Raw genomic sequence first — 17,090 nt, 5'->3', positions numbered from 1 at the left:
CCCGTACAAAAATTACATGCTTACGAATTCTAAAACACATAAAATAAGTAATGCGAGAGCATAACACATAAAACACACATACACAGAGATTTTCCCCTGGATCCCAAAACCGGGACTACCAGCTTGATTTTTTATTATATTCCTTTCAATGTTACAATACATATTTATACATGCCGAAGCATCCAATACTATGGACCGAAAAACATCGCGTCCAAAACCATGGATCGAAAACCATAGGTAGGTTCACCCAACCTAATATAGGGTCCAAAAAAAATTCTCGCAGGGCGCTGCCTCGGACCCTTTAGAGGGGGGCTACCCATCCCCCTCAAACCCCCCGGATAGGGGGTGCTGCGCAATCGACGCAACGAAGGGGGGCTCTGCCCCCTCTCTAACCCCTTGGTTCACTATGTAGGGTAGTTGTGGAAAGAATATAACACAACCCAATGTGTCCCCTAGCCTTCCAGTACAACAAGTAATTAGAGAAATCAAGTAAATGAGCTTACCAATAATGGACCACAGGTGGGGACTTCATTATGGCCTGCCCTTCCATAATGGGCTTCGGGATGTGCCAATGTTTCCTAAACTCCAAATGGGGTTAACCAAGTATCCTATTAGGTGGTTTCTACTTCTAAAAGGATAATATATTCAAGGTACATCCTTTAAAAGGTGGTGGCATGTGACAAATATGTGAATGAAGTAGGGGATGAAAAAGGGCAACCCTGGGCCACACGCTGAGGTACAAGGATAGCTAATAAAAGGGAAGCTCACACTTGGGGTTTATAATGTATAGGGGGGAGCAATCGTGGTACATGAGGTGCCCTGGCCTTGATTTTTCCACCCTTCTTTATATGCCTTTTGCCTTTTTATGATTTTCTTTGATTATTTGCTCGAGGCTCAAGGGGTAAGAGCTTGATGCATAAGATATAGTAGTGAATACCCCCTTGTAAGGTAGGGCGGTTCATTGCCCACCAAGGGTTGGGACAATCATGGGTTCCTATATGATGAAGGAGGTTCATAGAACTTGTAGGAACTAGGGTGATGGCCATGATGATGGGGTATAGCTCATGTATTGGCTTTTACCACATGCTAAATGTGTTTGTCCAGACCATATTTTGCATTTTGTGGTACATTTTCCTTTTGAACGTGGCTAAATATGCTTTTATCTTTCTTTTTAGTTGCATACCCTTTAATACTTTAGCATTAAAGCTAAAATATTATTTACATGAAATATTACATTTCTAACCAATGAAGGGGGAACACCTGTTTGCTATAGACCCTCAATAATTACCCATTTTTGCGACACAAAATATGATATAGTAGACTAAGTGACTTGTAGTAAAATAATCTAACCAAATAGTTAGAATTATTCCCAAATCACTTTTACAAATACTCGATAAAAAACACTAGGATTCATTTAAATTCCTAAAGACAAAATCCACCCTAGCTTTGGGGTGAGGCTGTAAGGAAAAACTTTGTCGATCATCCGTGTTTAGAAACACACATGAATATGTGAGACTAAAAAGCTTCTAGGATAGAAATCATCATCAGAAAAAATAAATTTACCTAGGTTGTTACATACATTTGTCTTACTAGGATCATTTACATTACAAAATGTAGAATGGGTTTACAAAACTCCAGTGTACATACAGCTGATAATGATGACTCTGTGGATTATCTGAGTGCTCGGACATGATGGAAATCCATGCGCGAAAAAATGTACAGCTATGGGGTAGTTGACATGGAGTGGTCAACAGGGAGCATCTCGAGCATTTCTGACCATGCTCGGGGATCCATGGAGTGCTGTCTACCGCTATGGAGGCCCATGGCTCTTCAACACACACCCTATATGTGCCAATGTAGCCCTCTGGAGGATTAGGACCCTGTATAGGAAGACCAAACCCAAGATGGAGACCATCTGCAATCTTGCATAAGATCCAATGTGTCCCCTAGCCTTCCAGTACAACAAGTCATTAGAGAAATCGAGTAAATGAGCTTACCAATCATGGACCACAGGTGGGGACTTCATAATGGCCTGCCCTTCCATAATGGGCTTCGGGATTTGCCAATGTCTTTTAAACTCCAAATGGAGTTAACCAAGTATCTTATTAGGTGGTTTCTACTTCTAAAGGGGATAATATATTCAAGGTACATCCTTCAAAAGGTGGTGGCATGTGACAGATATGTGAATGAAGTAGGGGATGAGAAGGGGCAACCCTGGGCCACATGTTGGGGTACAAGGGTAGCTAATAAAAGGGAAGCCCACACTTGGGTTTATAATGTATAGGAGGGAGCAATCGTGGTACATGAGGTGCCCTGGTCTTGATTTTTCCACCCTTCTTTATATGCCTTTTGCCTTTTTATGATTTTTTTTGATTAATTGCTCGAGGCTCAAGGGGTAAGAGCATGATGCATAAGATATAGTAGTGAATCCCCCTTTTAAGGTAGGGCGGTTCATTGCCCACCAAGGGTTGGGACAATCATGGGTTCCTATATGATGAAGGAGGTTCATAGAACCTGTAGGAACTAGGGTGATGGCCATGATGATGGGGTATAGCTCATGTATTGGCTTTTTACCATGTGCTAAATGTGTTTGTCCAGACCATATTTTGCATTTTGTGGTACATTTTCCTTCTGAACGTGGCTAAATATGCTTTTATCTTTCTTTTTAGTTGCATCAACTCCCGGGCATTATTCCAGGCCATGACCTAAGGTGTGGATGAGGGGAAGGGGCGAGCTAATCCTATGTGGACCTAGTGGAGGAATGTGGACCTAGGTGGGAGAGATGATGAATCGGGTAATAATGAGTGGAAAGGGGGTAATATAAGCGGATAAGGGAGCGGGACCACACAACCAAAATCGGGGTTTCCCATGAAATACCATTTCTAAAACCAAATGGTCAGTAAAAGAGATCCCACGGGATTGGAATGCAAGGTTAATATTCAAAAGGGGTCTATGGGACAAGGGCACAAACCTAACCCATTTGTTACGCCGAATCCCCCCATTAATCCATGCCCAGAAGTGTCCATGATAAGCAAACTACAATACTCAATTACCAAATGACAAGTCATACCTTTAGGTTCGGGAGGCCCATCTTCAAACACACGATCATGGCAGATGGGCGAGGGACCACATGGCTGGCTCAGGTGGCGGAGAAATGGCACAATGAGATAGCTGGTGGCTGGTGGCTGCTGGCTGAGGGCCATCTTGGAGAAAAAAAAAATTTCTCCTGGGGATATCACCCACGAAATGGTGGGTAACAGGCCCACCCATGCCCGGTCAAGAGTGATGTCCTTTAAATCAGAAGTGTCATGAAGGAAAGAGGTGCCTATCGGGTCAAAAAGTACTACTAGAGGGAAGAGCCTAGTACTCTAAGATTAAGTTTCTGAGCTCGGCAAAGGCGTTCCTCATTCAAGTTTGCTTGTATCACCCCTTCAACTGCGGTAGCTAGGGGGAGGGGGGCACTGTTTACTTTTCCAGATCACTTCAACCCAAGAATTAAGTTTCTGGCGCTGGATTTCCATCTCTTGTTTAAGAAGGGCCTGCTGTGATCTCATCTCATCTTCCGTGTGTTTGATGTTCAAGATTTCTGTTTGAAATGTTGGCGAGTCTGTAATTGATTGCTGCAGTAACATATTATTGTTTCCAGGACAGATTTTTGTCTGCTGTTCTTTGAATATTGTTGACCACTGGATAGAGAATCTCACTTTTTCCATTAGCCTATTGCACATGAGATATTTTATCTTTGGATTGTTGTTGATTGTTCATCATGCACTTCGACCATGTCAAGATGTGTACACTGCATCTCTAATAAAACATTTCATATAGTTCCTGATGTATGCCTAGTGTGTACACCGCATCCCTAATAAAGCATTTTATATAGTTCCTGATGTATGCCTCGTGTACACTTTATCTCTAATAAAACATTTCATATAGTTCTTGATGTATTGCTTGTTTTGATTTGCTGAACACTGATGTATAGAATGCCATGATGCACCAAATAGTCCAATTCTTCTGTTTTCACGATCATTTGCTCTTTATGGGAATCCTCAACTGAAATTGAATTTCTGACATTCTTTAATGTGAGCAGGCTGGTGTAAATCCAAATGCAAGAGACAAACGAGGCAAGACTCCTCTTCATGAGGTACTCTCTCTCTCTCTCTCTCACACACACACACACAAATAGTATATGACCAAACATGGGCCGATGGCTGTAGCATGATAGTTAGAGTGGTGTACCACACAACTGCCAAGGGGAAAGCCCAAGGTATGGTGCTTGGAATGGAGTTGGAGTGACCACCCTATTTTCGAGGAAAACAAGGAAAACTGGGATGAGTGGAGAAGGTTGGAAAGAGGTAGGCCACCAGGTTATTTGAAGGATCTGTTACACTGAATTTACTCTTGGTGATGTTACCTTTATTGTTGTTCATGAGCACATTCAAGATCAGGTTGGACTTTTCCTTAGTCCATCTTGATTGTTCAGCACTGACGGTTTGTGGACACATTCTCAGTGGATTCTATGTCCATGACCTTTTACACCAGAGTTGGATTTTAGTTTCTAGGGTTTCAGTTACATTACAGAGAGAGTTGCAGAGATCAGTGTTTCCATGGTAGAGTACATGATAGAGCTATTCTTGGCAGGTTATTAGTTTAGGTTTTCAGTGTTTGCATGCAGTATTGGATGATATACCCATCTTCCTCATTGCCATATTACTTAGTTTAGAGTCTAGACCATTTTCAGTGACATGTAAGATGTTTCGGGAAACTGCTCTTTTTAGCAGGTGGTTTTAGGGAGCTTGCATGGCAGAATCAACGTCATATTCTTGTTCCTTATGATCATGGAATATATTGGCACAATTTTCACTGACATTCGATATATTTTGTGTAACTGCTATTTTTAGCAGGTTGAGATGGGGGGTTTAGATGGGAAACAGGAAGCATGTTCTTGTTTGGAAGAACACGAGTCAATATGCCTATTTTTGATGACATGTGAGGTGATGCTATTTTTAGACATGCTACTTATAGTATGGGTTCTCACAAGCGATATTTTGATATTATGGGCTTAGTTGGAAAAGTAGGTTTTGTTCTGGGTGGACATGCACTTGAGGTGTCAGTGGTAGTGGGGTGAAGCTTTGGTTTTCTTCAATTCCCATATGTTTGGAGTTCACTGCTATTTTAGAAAGTGAAATCAACATGCGGCAGAGGAGCATAGGGACATTTGGTGTTCTTTGATGATTCAGTGGACTGGGTTCCAGTTTGCTTGGTACTATATACAAGTGAATCTCTGGAACATACGAACTTAACAATTGACAGCCATAATATATATTTTATTAATAATTGAATAGATGATGTTTACATTTTGTGGGAGGCCCTGGCTATATACTGCCTTGGGTGCCTCTTGGTGAACGGGCATGATCTTTGATCATACCCTTTGCCTAATAACTTATAAACTAACTAATTAATTATATAACAATCTCCAAACCATATAAAGTACAAATGAGTTCCGGGAAAAAGAACTCACCCCACAATAAACAATAAGATTAATAAGTCGCTGCTATCCAAATTACAATATATATTGTGTTATTAACTTATTACTGACCATGCCAGGGAGGGACAATCATAACAATAATACAACTTAACAAACAAGAAACAACCATCCTACAAATGCTAAAATGATTTTAAAGACATGAATAATGGATTCAGGCCATAAAAGTGTCAAACAGTTTAAAATCATCGAACAGTTTTGCCATAACCAACTGTAACTGTAAATTACATATAGGCAGTGCTTATTTAAAAAAATAATGGTAACTTGTCTTTTCAAGGATGGTAGACACAAAATTAAGCTTGTCTCACCCTCACATTTGAGCGAAGAATAAGGTTTGCTGGTACCTTGCCAATGCCATTACAGTACTCTGCCCAATGGTTACATCAACAAAATTCAAGATAATCGATAGCCACAGCCCGAAAATCCCACAGGGGACGAGCATGCCTGCCAGCATTTGAACCTAAGTAATTATCACAACAACCACTCCATATCGCAATTACACCACAGCGCAACTGCTAGACAATGCTTGGTTGTGCTAGCAGGGTGAAGCACATTGTCATTTCTTGCTGTAGGATAATTATATACTATTCAATATCACAACCAAGAAAAAACTGTTCTGGATGTGACATATATAATCATTCTCCACTTAAAGGTGACCACCATCCAGAGAACACTTTTCAAGAATACTCATGTGCTTAGCTTTCAAGAAATGCTCATTATTTCAAAGCATGCGTATCGGCTCTGAGGTGCCATATTCTTTATTTCAGTTCAAAATAAATAATGCAGCGAGTATTGTAATGCCAGAATCATTGCTCAAAAGAAACAAAGAAGACAATTTGAGATTCCCGTGATCTGCCTGCACTAACTTGATGTATATCTCCAAACAACCATGATATGGTGTGCATCAGTTTCTTGACAGCTCTGATTTTCGGCGTTTATCAATCATAACATATACTAAAAGGCAAGCATGCACATCACCAGTGCTCCTTTTCGGTGTTTGATGTCATTTTAACGTTAGTGATCCACACATGTACCTTTACACACATATTAGTTATTTCTGATGACTTTTTAGTATTTACTTCTTTATTACTAGTCTTTTTTTCTTTTCCCTCTCCTATAGTTAATAGTATTTAGTCTAAACTGTGTATAGAAATATACAATTTGCACATTCTTTTTTATGCTTGCTTGGATTCTTCATATTTTGAATTTTTTTCCTCAACCAATCTCCGTGTTGGATATAGGCTTGCTCTCATGGGCATCAGGATTGTGCAAAGGAGCTCTTGGACAAGGGGTCAATAATAAGTCCACACAAGACTAATGGATTCATTCCTCTCCATTATGCTGCTGCTGCAGGGCATGCATCCATTGTTAGCTTGCTTATCTCAAGGTATTACTTTCAATCTGAATTGGGTTGCAATTTAGCCCGCAAACATTAAACATCATGGATAAAGTGAAAAAATGGTCTGGGTTATTGTACTGCATGATAAAATGGCAATAAAGTGTTGAGATTCAGACAATTGCAAAGATTCTCAGGTTCAGTTGTTTTCTTAGTAAGGTGCAGAATAAGGTATTTACTTTTGGTGCTTGTGTTAAAGGGGAGCAAACGTAAATGATGACAATAACAAGGGAGAAAGACCACTTGACCTTGCTGCACGTATCGGATCAGTTTCAACTGTCAAAACATTGTTGTTAAATAATGCAGATGTGTTTCATAAAACAAATAATGGCCGGAGCAGGTATGCTTCACACCTGTTTCTTTTTTAACTTGGGGAACTTGTAGTCAAGGAAACTTAATTGAATTTCACTGTCAAAGTTCTGGACCTTTGTAATGCTGTTGATCATAATTCAAGAATACCTTAATAATTGTGAGTGGTGTAGGAATTATTCCATTTGCATGGCATGTAGCCGGCAAGCTTTGGAATTTTATGAAATGCATGTTTCAATAAATTCCTATAATACCTCTATTTTATTCTGTTGAGTTAATCTCGAATGAATTATTAGGTGAGTCCTAGTGTTTTAGTCGAGTCTGATGTAAAAGTGGTTTGGGAATAATTTAAGCTAATTGGCTAAATTATTTTATTACAAATCACTTGGTTTACTAGATCATATTGAGACGCGGATGGGTTATTTGTCTTGAGGGTCTAGACGAATGTGTATTCTCTCTTTGAGTCTTGTAAAAGAAAAATCATATGTATTAAAGGGTTGGAAAAATAATTAATCCCTTCATGTGTAAATTAATTAATTTTCTTGGCAAAATAAAATTAAATCCTAAGCCAGAAAATTAATTAATTAGAGTCAAAATTAAATTGTATAGGAAAATAAATTCTCCAAATGGAAAAATTCGTGGTTCTTGAAGGAATCAATTTTTAAATGTCCTACACCAAAGGAATATTGTCTTTTTCAAGAAAATTTGGACCCTTGGACCTTGGTGGTTAAGTCAAAGTCAATTTTTTGAGGAAATTAGTTCTAAATAATTAATTTTGAGCTAATAAAATGGAATTAAATGATAAATTCGAAAGTTCCTCAAAAATAAAAAATAAAGGGCCAAGATTAAAAGATCTTGAAGTGTTTATCAATGACTAAGAACATTTTGACAAGGATCAAGGAAACTAGCCATTATTTTTCTGTTTGGAGGATTTATCTATAAATTAGAGTCATTTGAGTCTCTAGTCATCTTGATCTCTCACTAGAATTGTTGCTGAAGCATTGTGTAAACTAATGTCCCGCTGGGAACTATTTTTTCTATCATAATAAAAGACTTTGGGGTGCAATTCAAGGTGTTCTTGCTTATTTATTTGTGGTATGTGTTGACTACGGACATCTCTATGTTGTGCTGAATATTGGTAAAATCTGTTTTTTTCATTAGATGGAGATAACATCATGCTATTGATAGTTTTGGGCTAATCTTAGGTGGTTTGATTCCCATGTGGATTAGCAGATTATTTTTTGAGATAGATACATAGTGTTTGCAGGTACTTCAGTCCTTGGCCTCCAAGTTCACAGACTTGGGCAACAATAATTGTTGCTTAGATCTATAGTTTTTTATATGGTGGATTTAATTATCGCTTGGGTTATAGTGAATCATCCATTTTTTTGAAGCATTTTAGTCGTTCTTTCTAGTAAAAAATATAAAAAAAATAATTTTCTCAAAATCTATTTCAAAACCCATGTATATTTTGTAAATCAAATTGTAAATTGTAAATTATAATTTATTTTTCTAACTTGGGTTGGGGTTTTAGATTTATTTTGTATGTATTTGGGGGTTGGGTGTTTCTATTTTTATTTTTGTGAGTTAGATCAAGGAGTTAAGTGGAAGAAGAGCTAGATCTAGGCCCTTGAGGGTAAGATCTAGTCTCTTGGAATTTTTTGCAGGTTTCCCACGGAAAAATTTTCAGAAAATCAAAGAGCTGAAGCATGAAATTTTTTCAGAGGAAGGGTTTTCAGTTTTTGGCTTTCTTGGGGCTAGATCTACCTCCTCCGGGCCCAACATCTCCCTCTCTTGGCCTCTGCGTCATCCCTTCCTCCCTCTGCGTCACCTTTTCGGCCCTCTTAGGCCTTAGCCCTAGCCCCATAACCCTATTTTCCTAAACGCTAGCCTTTCTGGGCAAAGCGTTGGCCCTTCTTGGCCATTTCCAACCTCCTTGTGGCCCGATCTATCATCCTAGCCCATTTATCCCCGCAAATTCGCTTCCCTTGTCCTATTTCTCCAAATTTTGGCCTCTTTTGCCCCAAAATTGACCTGAAACCCTAATCTGAAGATTTAAGGCTAAATACTTGGCGGTTTTGCATGATTAAGGTCAAAATTCATATCTAGCAAGCGGCAAGGTAATCCCAAAGTTTCAACGATTTTCAACGGTGGGATCTTCAAGGCCTTGGGCCTAGGGTTTGATCTCTAAACCCTTATTTTTTTGCAATTTTATTAAAGCAAGAAAAACACAAATAATTAGGCCCTAAATTCAAATTCTATATGGTCAAAATTGTCTAGAATTGCAAAATCTTCGTTTTCACAAATTTTGCCTGTTGTCGCGCGAATTGACACGACAACGCTCAGATCGGGGGCTGTCACTCTTATCCCCGATCCCTCCGTTTAAGCCTGTCTCCCGCGGCTAAGGGGGGTAGTCCCTGTGAGATGATGAGACCAACTGTCGACCAGTTGGTTGGGAGACACGAGACACGATCAAGATAAGCACTAAAATGATTTAATTAATTGAGCAGACCAGTGCCTTAAAAGATTGTAGTTAAAACGATTACTTGTTAAATGATATAAAAAAACATAAACCGTGAACAACAATAATTTGTCATCGAAAGGTATCAGCTAAATCACATGACCAAAACGATATCCGGCCACTGAAAATTTTGAAGAGATAAATGCCTTAAAACACCCCGAGAATCGCAAATCATTAACCAGATATCAATTTCGTATCTCGGCTTGAAAATTTAGATCCCAGCATGAAGGATATAACATGGAAACCACTGAAACTGGCAAAAATAAATTTTCACGAAATTTTTATATTTTATATTTTTTATTTTTTTTATACTAAAACAAAAATTTAAAAAATTAATCTAAAACATAAAAATAAAACTAAGCCTAAAAAATAAATATTTTTATTATTGATTTTTTTTATATTAGAAAAATCCTAAAAAAGGGAAAACGATTTATTATTAAAACCTAAAAATTAAAATCTAACAAAATCTTAAATCTAAACACTAATTAAAATTCTAACCAAGCCTAAGACTATGACTACGGATTCTTTTATATGCATATATATTTTTTTTTTGTTGATTTTTATGAAAATTAAAAAAAATAAAACTTTAAACTAAAAAAAAAAAAAAAAAAAAACCTACGTCTAAACTAAAACAAAAATCTAAAGAAATGAAATTTTAATTCTAAAATGAAAACCCAAAAGCAACTACGCTACCCTAACAATTGAAATCACGCAAACGGATTGAGCTGATGAGAAACGACCTGCGGACAATAAGATCGCAACGGGAGAATGCAGCTGAAAGTCGGAAAAACGCAGGGCTATGAGAGATAAAACCTGAAGAATGCCAAACGAATTCGAATGCAGTCGATATCAAATCTTCTAACTGTAACAGCTCTTGACACCGTCGGCGGCTAAAATGAATCGCAGCACTGCAGGGCTCCGTAACTGGCTACGTAAAAAACAATTCCAAGAAGCTGACGGCGGTTGATTTAGAAGCTTGCTCCTTGCGTGGATGCAGTGATAGCTTCACGTGCAAGATACTGGAAACCCCGGCGTTCGACAGTTAAGATTTGGCAATCGATTTTCACCTGATACGCAAATCGAGAAGAGTTCACCTGCTGCCAATACCCTGAGCCGTTGATACCAGTGTTTTACAAAACGGACTCGGATTCGGACTCGGCCGAGGATCGACTCGGACTCGGACTCGGAAACGGCAATGACTTGGCCGGCTCGATTTCAATGACTCGGTCGTTGTAAAAAATACATTAAATATTTATTTTTTTTACAAAAAAACATAATTTTAAATATTTTAAACATAATTTTAAAGATTTTCATTCAAGTTTCCAAACACACAACATTATAATATACATGGAAGACAACATATGATCAAAGTAGGCTCATGAACCAATCCATTATATCAAAATGGGACGGTGTACCCAATGGCAATAGTAAATACATAGTCAACTGTAGTCTGCAATAGTAAATACATACATAGTCAACTGTAGTCTGTCATAGTTATTTTTACATTGCCCATGTCATCTTTAATACAAAGAACAGGTAACTTCTAAGCATATTTGCTACCATCCTACCTCAATCATCAAATACACTTTGATCTTAATTTTGCTGGAAGACGTAACAGCGACTAAATGAGGAGACTTAATGTGCATCCAATAATTTTTTAGGGTAGAAATTATGCTTGCACGATTAGAAATGCCAATTTGACATTGACGGAGTTTAATTTCTCCAATTCCTTAAGATTCTACAATAGAAACCAAGAAGTCACGTCCTTTCTTGCATATCACTAATCCATGATTAACAAGTGGTTGTATAAATTCAAACACAAGCACTAGTTCAACCTCAAAGCTGAAGTTTCCCATCTCAATAATCCTCTTTTCTTGAGGTCTACCATTCTCTAGCCCATGTGTCAAGGCAGCTTGATGCTTACTGCATAGTTAGTCATGAGTCATATTACAACGCTTCTAAGCACATTGATGGGTCTGGCATTGTGTGTCATGGGAAGGATGTAGTCGGCAGGCCTCAGTCATTCAATTATGCACCACATCTATCAAAGAATATACGAGACAGTGTTGCAAAAATGATTGAAGATGGTTTCAATGTGACTATGGTCTGGGAGAAATTCATATCTGATGTGAAACATGGATCCGGTGAGCTGTTTACAGGGGTAACCCGAGATGCCTTGATGACAAGGAAGGATGTCTTAAACATTTACAATAGTATCAGAAGGCAAGAATATCAGGGCCACAGGTGGACTCTCTGCAAGAATAATGATAAAAGAGAGGAAGGAGCTGAGATGCAAAACACTCAAAGTGATTCAGACTCTTCTTCTGTTGTAGTAGACATTGAGGAACCTGCTAGAAGGCTAATTTTGGACCTCAATATTCCTTATTGAAAATCATGATCAGAAGCTGCTACAGATCAGCCTTTGACAATACTTCTCATATCTTTGTTTTGTGCCTTATATTTTTCTTTTTAGAGACGTTAAACTGTTTCTTCTGCCTTGGACGTGGAGTGTGCTTAATAGCAGGCCAAGGATTGAATGCATGCACAGTTCCCTGAGTAATATGAGGGGTCCCTTTTGTCTGTTTTGCTGTGAAGAATGAAAGAATGCTTGTTTTTGTGTATCTTATTTAAATTAATACTGTACTCTGAAATTGATCACCCCAGATCTCAAAAAAGAAAATTTCTTTGCCGTGAATATGAACAGTAAAGGACATAGATGAATACAAATGCAGTAAAAAATTGTTCATCTAACCAGCCTGTAGAATGGCATTGACAGGATCTGATATGCATGACATATGCCATGCATGCGACTCATGACTGGTATAATGGAATCCTAAGAAGATGTTGCTTTCATCATTGAGATTAAATCATTAAAGTCATGTTTAGCATAAGCATAAATCTCTCTAAACTGCCAAATGTTAAGTGAAAATTGATTTTTTTTTGGTAATACGCTGCCCCAGCCGGTTATGAGTGAAACGGCCGAGTCATGATGGGACCCGGCCGGGTTGACCGGGTCAGCTATGACTCGGCCGAGTCATTGGCTGACTCGGCCGAGTCATAGCTGACCCGGTCAACCGAGCCGGGTCAAGCTGGGGGCTATTGAAACGGAACGAAACGGCCGTTTCCGTTTCGGTTCGGCCGTTTCGTAAAACAGTGGTTGATACGCAGGCTGCCTGGCTTCGAGACCTGGATCTCCCGCTGCTTTGATACCTCCACACACAACGGGATTCGACGGCGGCCCTTTTTTAGAACTGATGTACCTCTGATCGCAATTGATTAAAGCTCCATCGTCAGTATATCACCTTCCCGCCAGGCTTGAGATGATTTGATAAGGGTCAATGCGGAAGGCAGAGCTCAGTCTTTGCTTGGAGCCGCTGCTTGGTTATGGGCAGAATTTCGATGGCGATCTGCAACGCTCAGATACATGAACAAAACTGCCAGAAAAACCCCAACATGTATTTTGAGGCTTTGGATCAAGCCTGTAACCTGCAAGAGAAAGAGAACCTAAATGGAGTATGCCAGAAACTAAACTAAAAACCCTAAACCCTAATGAAGACTGTGTAAAACAAAAATTTGAAAAACCTAGATCAGCTAATTTAATGTACAGATTTGGCCCCTTAACAGCCAGATTTCAGCAATAGGCACAGAAATATTTTAAAGAAATAAAGATTCTCAGATTTTCACTGTGAAGAACTTCAGAAAATCTCTCATGCAAAAATAAAAAAAAATAAACCGAATGATAGACCCAGGATCAAATCCAACTGGGCTCAACACAAAATGCTTGCGGGAGTTGGCTGGTTCAGCCGAGAACTTCCCCGAACGCCCACAAAATTTCCTTCAATGATGTTTTCTGCACAGCTCAAAACAACTGTCAATAAAGTGGGCAAAAATACTGCTAGATCTCAGGAAGTAATGGAGATACCTGCCATTACTTTCAGAAACCCTAACAGCACCCAAACCCCAGCAAGTGAACAAGATACCTGTGCTCACAATACTCTACAAAAAAGCTATTATTAACGGCTGAAAATAACATATGTAGAAAAATGAAACAATCTCACAGCATTTTAAGAGAGTAACACCAGCAAGATATGGACCCCAAAGTCTTCTTTTATTAACCAGAAACAGATTTACAAGAGAGCTTCTTCAGTATCAGACTCACAGATCCAATCCATCTGAAATGACCACTTAAGACCCTATATAAAGGAAATGATCCCAACGGCTAGTTCGAATGATCCATGTAGAAATGATCTTGACCGTTGATGAGGATCAAGACATCTCTTGATCTCATCCGTCGATTTATTCACTTAAAATATTATTTTATTTTATTTTTAAAATTTAAAATTTTTTTATTATTTTTTATTTATTTCATTTTTTAAATTTTTTAAAATTTTAAATTTTTTATTATTTTTTAAAATTTTAAAATTTCTTAATTTTTATTTATTTTATTTCATTTCTTAAATGGATCATCGAACTAAGCCTTTGGAAACATCACCTAGGACCTAGGACTCACGAGGGGATTTAAAACATTTTCAACCCTCAAGACACATTTCATGATGACTTTTTACAATTTACATCTCAAGGGGACAAACCCACTTAATACAGACCCTCACAAAACACCCAGTTCTGCGACACAACTATAATCTAGCAGATCAACACACTAGGATTCTCCTAAAGTTCTAATGACAAAATCCATCCCGGCTTTGGGGTTAGGTTTGAAGGAAAACTCTGCCGATCCATGGATCGGTGAGACGAAAAACCTTCCGGGACGTAGATTACCACTAGAAAGTTAGGTCCACCTAGGCAATACACATACACGACTCATATCTGCTAAGATTATTTACAATTCATACATGCAGACTGGGTTTACAATCAAAATGATTAAGCTACTGATGACTGCAGGATGGCACGGACACGCTGATCAGGTGCTGCCCCTTTTTGCAAAGGAAAGGGGGGGGGGTACTGCATAGGTAGTTGACCAGTAGAGGTCAACATTGCCATTTGGGCATCTCTAATTTGACCTAGATTTGACATTTTAGCTTTTTGGAAATTTCTGCATAACTATAAAAATCAAATTTGAACATTTTTGAATCACATCCTAATTAAAGTCTGAAAAATCTGAATTTTCAATTTTTTTCGGCAAACTACTAGTTTTAGACATTGTGGGGATTATCTATAGTATTTTTGGTTTGCTAATCTGTCATTAATATATTGTTGTCATAAATTTATCAGTTCTGGAAATCATTGAATCAAACTCTCAAGCCCTCAAATTTGAGATTTTCAAGTTTTAGTGTATATTGCCATTTCTGGAAATATTGGTTATCTATTTCTGGCAATTTTATTTTGTTGATCTATCACTGTTGAAATAAGTATATGAGATCTGAAATTTTCTTAAGCAAGCCCTAAAAAATCCTAAAAATTGATTTTTCTCAAGTTTGACAAATTTTTACTATTTTAAGGCATTTCTGGGCATTGGTGTTGACATCACTATTTGCTAATCTATTGGTTAACTTACTGCTGCAATTTATACTTCAAATCTGAAATTTTGCTGAAAGATACATCTTGATAATGCTAACATACATATTTTCTAAGTTGGCATATTTTTGTGATTTGGGGCAGGCCTAAGCATTGTTTGTTTAGCATTTTCTTACTACTGTTATAACATTGATCAGGACTGAATTTTCTGGATATTTATTGTTGAGATACATCTAAAATTGGCTAATCTCATTGATCTCATAGCTTGGCATAACATCTTGTGTTAATTGATGAATTGGTTACTTGAAGTTTACATGTGTATGTCTTGAAGCTTATCTTGTTTAGGATTGCTTCATAACATTGTTAAGTACTCTTAAGATAAGTCTCACATAAGTACTTAAGTAATCTAACCAATCTTAATCCAAGATAGCAGTTACTCATAATCTCTTGAATAAGCATCTCACATAGGTTAATCAATCATTCGAACGACGGGTGTCTATTCAGTCATTTGGTTTCAATTCATAATAAACAAGACTTTGTGATTCCATTAAGGAACTGGTCTCATAATAGAAAATCTAATTTAATCATAATCTTGCTTGATTTCAACCAAGTGGCTAGGCCACTCATGCGTGTCTTCCAAGTAAGTTGATCATCAACTTTCTTTCCTTCACTTCATTCCATAGGGACTACCCTCCATAGCCTACTGTTGGGAGACAACTAGAACAGAGTGGGTGGGGATCAGAGTAACAACCCCCGTCCTAAGCGTTGTCGCGGTGCCTGTACAATTCGAGCAACAACATTTTTTGGCGCCGTTGCCGGGGACCAATTTATTGGACCTTGGCTTTTCGACAATTTCTCATAATCTTCGAAATCATATTCCATCTTTTCATTTATCCCGCCAACACCACATTTTTGGCACCTATCTCTCATCATTTTTCATCTTCTCATCACTTTATCACTTTTTTCTTTCACTAATCTTCTCATCTTGTTCATTCACACTTTTATCACCTAGACGTTTAGGTTTGGGTGGCGACTCCACTTATTCATCCATTTTTCTCAAGCAGGAAGCTCTCCTTGATATCCATCTGCTTGATCCTTGACTAATTTTTCGGTTTTTTGCCTTTTGGATCTTGGAGCTAGATTCATGTTCAAGTGGCGACTCCATTTCTTTCATTTCTTACAAGAATTTCTGCTAGAAGCTCGCTTCTTGTGGATCTCTTGTTTTTCTTGAACAAGGATTTCTCTCTGACATCCATTAGCCCCCTTTCCCCTAAAGCAGATCATCATGGATGACTTGTTTGCCCCGTGTCATTTTACTAACATTCTTCATGATATTCCAGAAAATGCCATTAATAAATTGCCTTTGTTCACAGGTAATGATGAAATCACTGCTGCAAAACATATCTTAAGGTTTACTCGTTGTATGATCATGTGTTGTAGATCTTCATGTTATGATCATGAAGACATCAAGATGCGACTTTTTGTCCTATCTTTGGAAGATGATGCTAGAGATTGGTTTTGCAAGTTTCCTGATGACTCCTTTGATTCTTTACAAGACATCATCGATGCTTTTAAAGATAAATATGAAAGTCAAAGGGGCTCACCTTGTGCCTCTAGTGCTGAGCAAAAAGATGAAAGTGGTCATGTGAAGGATCCAAATATCGTAGAAAGGTATCAAGAGAATGAGTTGCAACATAATAATGATCAAGAAGTCCCATATTGTAGACCTTGTGACCACTTTCATGATGAATCCACATGTGCCTTTGCGATCAAAATCTGAGATAGTGGAAAGGCAGGAACAAGTGATCAAGGGGATCTTATCAGGGAATTAACTCAAAGGCTTAGAGACA

The 17,090-nt window shown here is 38.1% G+C and overlaps 1 protein-coding gene across 7 annotated transcripts in view; it reads left to right on the top strand.

The window, feature by feature from the left end:
• Positions 1-17,090, top strand: part of LOC149183493 (uncharacterized) — a 467,968-nt gene that overhangs the window by 75,813 nt on the left and 375,065 nt on the right. For 6 of the 7 annotated variants that reach the window (XM_089417147.1, XM_089417150.1, XM_089417148.1 and 3 more), the window contains exons 3-5: positions 4,088-4,141; positions 6,784-6,929; positions 7,138-7,278. In XM_089417147.1, coding sequence (XP_089273273.1) covers positions 4,088-4,141; positions 6,784-6,929; positions 7,138-7,278 — 341 coding nt within the window. The remainder of the gene's footprint in view (positions 1-4,087; positions 4,142-6,783; positions 6,930-7,137; positions 7,279-17,090) is intronic. The other variant, XM_089417146.1, reaches the window with a different exon arrangement.

Source organism: Pinus tabuliformis, chromosome 3_2 (genome assembly GCF_031772625.1).
Source record: "Pinus tabuliformis cultivar Carrire ecotype Pingquan chromosome 3_2, CPIR1, whole genome shotgun sequence".
NCBI classification, from domain to species: Eukaryota; Viridiplantae; Streptophyta; class Pinopsida; order Pinales; family Pinaceae; genus Pinus; species Pinus tabuliformis.
Note: the sequence above shows the minus strand (reverse complement) of the source record. Positions and strands in the feature narration are given on the sequence as shown.